Source organism: Anarrhichthys ocellatus, unplaced genomic scaffold (assembly GCF_004355925.1).
Source record: "Anarrhichthys ocellatus isolate YVR2014 unplaced genomic scaffold, GSC_Weel_1.0 scaffold56, whole genome shotgun sequence".
In the NCBI taxonomy this organism is placed as follows: domain Eukaryota; kingdom Metazoa; phylum Chordata; class Actinopteri; order Perciformes; family Anarhichadidae; genus Anarrhichthys; species Anarrhichthys ocellatus.
The window spans coordinates 224,037-230,524 of NW_022280086.1; the positions used below are offsets into that span (position 1 = coordinate 224,037).

Sequence of the window (6,488 nt, forward strand, 5' to 3'; positions counted from 1 at the left end):
ACACACACACACACACACACACACACACACACACACACACACACTTTCTCCTACATTGGACCATCTGTGGAGCACCACCAGTTTAACCGCGCCAGCCACAGAATCATTAATAATGTGAAATGTTGAATCGAGTGGTAAAGGTGGACAAACAGTGCTGCGTCACAGTTGAACAACGTTACGTTTCAGTTTGGTTGTCCCCCCCACTGAGGAGTCGAGTTTTATTATCCTTTGATGAAATACATGTTTTTTAACACGTAGGATACATGTACAGAGTCTGGAAAAAGGGACAATCGTTGAGGTCGCCTTGGGATTGACATTGAGCTTTTTTTAAGCCAAACTCACTCGTCCGAAAGTTAAAATGTAGACCTATTAAAAATAAAGGGATAAAATAACAGAAAATCAGGGATTGGGACAAGTAAAAAACATTAAAAATAAAAATTGTATTTTATTACTTTAACATCTCGTGGCAAAAACCCCCACAATTTTAATGATTAGGAAATAAATTATTGTATTTTTAACTAAATATCAGCGTTAGTGTTCTCCTTCTAAACAATATATATATTACACAAAAAAAAAAATATATATATAATATAATTTGATCATAATGCCAAGCCAATGCAACCTCCGTTACATTAGCAGTTAGCTCCGTTATAAGCAGGACTGTTTGTTGGCAGCGACGAGCCGGTCACTGTGATTATCTGAGCATGTTTTTAAGGCCATCCTGTGTCTGTACTCACCCTCTGTCTGAAACCCCTCAGTTTTAGCGCCTGTCTCTTTAAGATAGGTCCCCTTTAAAGTTTGAAATGCTGCCGCTGTAGCGCTCTGCTTCCTGAGAAGGAGACTGCAGCACCCCCATGACATCTGATGGTCGATTTTTTGATTTCAAATCAGTTACTAATCATTTTGAGGGAAGAAGCATCACTCTGTAACACCACTACTCAATCAGGAGTGAATCTGCAGTTCCAACTCCTCCAGCGGAGTGACACGTCTTCTCTTTAGCGGATCTCATCACGGGAAGTTCAGGAGTATTATTCTCCAGTTAAACTTTCATTCACATCAGATCAATAATTTCAACTTATTGACCTATTGACCCAGAGCAGCATCTGTCTGAAGTAAACTGCCGAATAGACTAAACTACTGGAAGCTATTTTATTTACTTTCAACAAAATGCTCTGAGTGAATCCGAGTTCCCTCCGGTTAACAGTTACGCAGTGTCACGTCTACGGCTATTATTGTGAAAGGTACGAGCGGCTGGTCTGCGCTGCCTTTGTCGAGGTTAAAAAGGAGTAATAAAGTTTGCCGTCACGGTTTGAACTGAGGAGCCCCTGCATTGTTGCTCTATAATCCTCGGCTACACTACAGGGCATATTTTGAATATGTCCTTTCCGCGATTTAACGCGATTGGGCGACACCTTTATCCGCATTGCGTAAGCTCAGACAAGTCTACCTTGTTGCGGGGAAAAAAATGGGATTTCTGCCACCTAATATTCACGTACTTGTGACAAAAAACATATAGATGTGCAAATTAAATGTGAAAAGAACTTAAGAATCGTTAAACTTATCTGGTTCATGTATTTTCATATTAAATTAATCATTTCCTAAATTTGTTGAGATTGAGCTGCTTTTAAATAAAAGCAAAGGAAAACAACAGGTACTGATATGAGCAAAGATTTTGCTCAGCGAGGAACTGTGATTCATAAACATAATCGTTTATGTAGCAAAACATCCTGAATTTATGTGTATGTTTTATACTTGCAATGTCATGCAAGTATAAAACATAAAAGCTCTCACAGAATTGTTATACCAACAATACCAATGCGACCCAACACACAGCAGCCCAGGCATCATCATCACCATCATAATCACCACCACCACCACCTCACGGTGAACCCACCTGGTTGGTCGAGGCAGCTGTGCAGCGGTGCTGGGCCAGCTCCAGCATGGTCCTGTAGCTCTTGCAGCATGAGGGACAGTCGAAGCGGTTGGGCCCGTCGTCGTGGATCCTCTGGTGGTTGCGGAGGTACCGGGCCAGGCGGAAGGCCTTCCCGCACAGGTCGCACATGTAACGCTTCTGCCCGTGGATTCGCATGTGGTTGCGCAGGGACATGTAGTTGGTGTAGGGCTTGCTGCAAAAGTCGCACCTACGCGTTTGTTTTTTTGGAGACAAAATGGTTAGAGACGAGACGGTTAGGAGCTCTTACTCGACAACATTTGAGCATCTTGATTGCCTGGGATGCAGTGAAACCGTGAAGGAGTCTGGGGTCCCTACCTGAAGTCTCCGATCTTGTGGGTGAGCTTGTGGTTGAGCAGGGAGCTGGCGTGCTTGTAGGCGCAGGTGCACAGGTCGCAGATGTACGGCCTCTCGTCCGAGTCCATGTCAACCGGTGTAGTCGCGGCCGCCGGCGGTGGTGGCGGCGCTCGGGACTCCAAGGAGAGGCTGGAGCTGGAGAGGGACGCTGAGGAGAGACTGGAGCTGGAGAGGGCCGCCGCAGACGTGGGGAGCTGGTCACACCAGCTGATGGTCGAACTTGGCTGTCGCAGAGAGAGGAACGCATTCAAACCTTTAATGGCCAATCATTTCACTGTGATATTTTGTAGGAATGCAAAGAAACATTTGAAAAAATTTACAGCATAAGGGCAGTCGACTTCAAATTTCAACTACAACATAAAATATGCCAGCCACAGGATGCATGTCAGGAAAAGTGTGAAGCTCTGAAGAGAGGCAGGTCAGCACCACGGACAGCAACTCTGCCCATGTTAGAGATCTGCATGGGCCTAAAACGGAACACCAGCTGACTTTATCATTAGGGTGCACCTGCACAGACAATCTAATGCGATCCAACACAGCAGCTCTGTCACAGCAAAGTCTATTGTAGCAGCCAGGTTTTGTCCAAACTTTCAGAGATATGTTAATCAAACTGTATGCGAGTGACGGGTGTAGTACCGGCATACTGCATTATGTGTACATGCGTTTCTAATTGTCTTCCATTCGAGCGCGGGAGGGATGAGTCCCAAAAAAAACTGGTATTTGGGGGTTTTTGTCAATAGATTTTGGTTTAGGTGCATGAAATAAGGTCCGCAGTTATAGGTTTGAGAGATTATAGCGAGAAAAACTAGTCCTTTAGTTTAGCTGCGTTGACGTGAAGTCATGTGACCGTGGCGCAGTTCCTTTACAGCCACAAATTTGACTTCTGCCGATGACCTCTCGCACTTTAAAAATCACTAAAGCGGTGCTCCTTTGAGAAGATTATCTTGCCGAACAAAACAGAGTATAATCCAACAATAATAATAATAATAATAATAATAATAATAATAATAATAATAATAATAATCCAAAACAGAGAAATCCCATTGGCTTGTTGACGTGGGGAAGTCATCTCCGGGGTCGGCAGACTAAATACACCGTCCCTGCATCACTCTATGCCTACACTCCATTAGAAACGCCTCTCAATGTGATGCATCCAGTTCAACACCACAGCAGACTACAACCTCAATATCAAACATGTAGTTGAATTAACACCTCTTGAACAGCATCAATCAAAACTGGACATTATGTTTAAGGTAGAATATGTGGCAGGGCTGTTGGATTAAATTGAGTAAGCTTTTACAAGTGCAGCTAATAAAGTGGCCACTGAGTGCACACGGCATGTAGAAACACCACAAATACTGAAACACAAGAAAAACACAATGCGATGAGATCTCTTGGCCACAGAGAGTTCACAGTTTAATGGCTGAGATGGGAGAGACTGTGCAAACAACCGTTAACCGAGAGATAGTGTGTGCGTCCTATAGAACCACACACACACACAATGACTGTGTGTTAAATCATCATTTTGACGATGCTGCGTTTGAATACACGTAGTTTGAGAGCGACAAGAGGAATATAAGGTGAGTGACACCTGGAAAGTGCTGCCAGCTCCCCTGAACGATAACAAGAGCTCTGGGACTAAACTATGCAGTGGGACATTCAACAGAAAATGTTTAACATATAAATGAATGTGTGGGTGCCTGTGTACGCCGGTGCAGATAATCTTTCGGCTGTGGGCTACCATGAATGAACCGCACAGTCTGGCACCACAAAGAGGTCTTTCAAAGTCCTCCGCGGGGCGTCTTCCGCTCCCGTTTCCTGTGGGACAGCCCGGTCGTGTTTACTTTGCGCTGTTCGCTGACAATATTGCGGGGCCTCATGCACACACACGGACACAGATGCTCAAATAAACCCTTCTGCGGTTCGCAAATGTCGGAGCAGACCTTTTCGGAGCGCAGTTTCTATACAAGGTGCTACCGAAAAAAAAAGATAGCTTTGTTTTGCAGCACGGGCTCCGGTGTTAGCTAGCCGCGCTGTGTTTGGCTCAGGCAGTCAGTGTTGTCTGATGTTAGCATTAGCTCGGTGATGCTCGGCTACAATAACATGCTTTTCCCCCTCTCTAACCCTTCGGCGTCTCTTTACAACACAGCAGCGACACAGTGCGGAGCAAACACTTCCAATTTCACCAAACCATTCATGGGAGGTGTGGAATATACAGTATGCAGGAGCTAATAATTACTAGCAACTTAGCTCGGCAGCCAGGAGTCAAAACTAGGCCGTGAGCCACTCAGCATGACGATTGGTGCGTTAGCAGATAGCTAACGAAGCGGTTCTGTAGCACAGCTTGCAGCTTCACATCACTCAGTGATGCTAAACTGGATTCCAGACGCTCGGTAAACAACCCCGTGTGCAAAAGAGGCACTGCATGCTGCTTCGTTGGTCAAATATTACTCCATCAGCCGTTTGATAACGATATTTGCTGGCCGGGGTCGCTAGCTAACGGTGGTAGCAGCTGGTTTTCTTACTCCGGAGTCGTTGGGATCCTTTTTCCAGAACAATTGAGAGCAGTGGCCGAAAGACTCTGTCGATGTCACGTAATTCACTCCGTTTCTGTCCTGAAAGTCTCCATGTGTGCTGCCGGTATTAGTCCTGGCGTACATCGTCGGTTTTTGGATTATTCGACTTTTTCTGGCTGAAAAGAAATAGGGCCGCTTTGTCGGGATCTTCTTCCGAAAAGAAAAATATTTCTTCTGTGAAATGAGCGTTTTGGCGTCGGGCATATCGAAGCACGCGGAGCATTACTGTCGTCTACTGGACTGGAGTGTAACAACACAGACTGGAGTGAACGCACAGGCTATCCCCGAAAGTGTTTTAGAAATATGGATGATATATTATTTCATTTTATGCTACTTTATACATCTACCTTACTTCAATTCAGAGAGAAATATCGCACTTTCACATTTATCTGACAGCTATTATCCTACTAATAACTTTAGAAATCCAGATTTTACATACAAAACGTGTGATGAGCTAATAAAAAAGTATGCATTCAAACCACCCATCATAAATATGACATGTTTTTAATGTATAAAGTACATCCTTTTACTATATTTTCATTGCAAGAATTTTACTTGTAATGAAGTATTTTTAGTGTGATATTTTGGTCAAGCATAGACTTTCTTTTATCTTTTCATTGAGTAAATCATATTTACTTGTTTTAGCAATTAGTGTGCCCTTCATATTTTCGTTAAATTTAGTAAAAATTAAACTAAAAACTAAAAAACTTATTTAGATTTATTTATTTTTATCCATGAGTAATTTATTTCTAAAAGGCCAAAAAGCTGTTGAGAGTAGCTCGGCTAATTTAGGTAATTTCTGAATTTTCCTTCCAGAAGAAGTCTATTTCTGTGTATTGCTTTGTTCACCTATGGACAGTGAAATCATTTCATTTCTTCATTGATTTCTCAGATGTCGATGAATATCTTATACATTCTATTAAATACCAAATGATTTTCGTTTGTTCCGTTTGTCTTTCTCTTCTACCATGGACTCTCACTCATTGTGTCTCAGCAGCGTTACTGTGGTCCACATGTTATATTAATGATACTACCCAAGTCATTCTGGTTAACTGTAAGACAAAGAGGTAGACGTTGGTTTATTCATTATGACCGTTAACATTATGAATAAGTTTTGAATCTTAGAAAGGCTTTGTAATGTCCTGGCTTGTTTTCACATCCCCCCCTCCCCCAAATGTACTGAAAATCTCGAGGACAGTACTCATCAAAATACCATGGAGTCCAACTATGGATATGAACATGCACTTACTGATTCTGTCTTTGTCTATATACAAATCATGGAAATGCTTTCACATCAAAAGATTTTATAATGAATTATCTTGATTTGGTCTTCAGCCTTCTTTACCGTTATCTATAGCAGCCTAACTTGTCAAAATAGGATGTGATAGGGCACGTAACATGTTGATACTTTATTTTGCATAGTTATTTGTATTTATAGATGTTCTCTCTTTTAGCTGAGTTTTTTAAGCGCATAGATTTTCTACCTCACCTGCACATGTATTTTTATCTCCATACACTTCTCCTCTACGTGATCTTTAATAATGTGTAAATAAAACTAGACAGGTGTACCTAATAAAGTGGAAAAGACAGTGTTCTACAGTTAA

At 42.4% G+C, this 6,488-nt stretch overlaps 1 protein-coding gene across 6 annotated transcripts in view; it reads right to left on the reverse strand.

Annotated features, from left to right (window-relative positions):
• Positions 1–6,436, reverse strand: part of LOC116396501 (zinc finger protein 646-like) — a 12,999-nt gene extending 6,563 nt beyond the window's left edge. For all 6 annotated transcript variants that reach the window (XM_031871138.1, XM_031871136.1, XM_031871137.1 and 3 more), the window contains exons 1-3: positions 4,834–6,436; positions 2,270–2,532; positions 1,895–2,141 (exon numbers count right to left, since the gene is read on the reverse strand). In XM_031871138.1, coding sequence (XP_031726998.1) covers positions 1,895–2,141; positions 2,270–2,532; positions 4,834–5,088 — 765 coding nt within the window. In that variant the 5' untranslated portion in view covers positions 5,089–6,436. The remainder of the gene's footprint in view (positions 1–1,894; positions 2,142–2,269; positions 2,533–4,833) is intronic.
• Between the last annotated feature and the right edge of the window lie 52 nt (positions 6,437–6,488).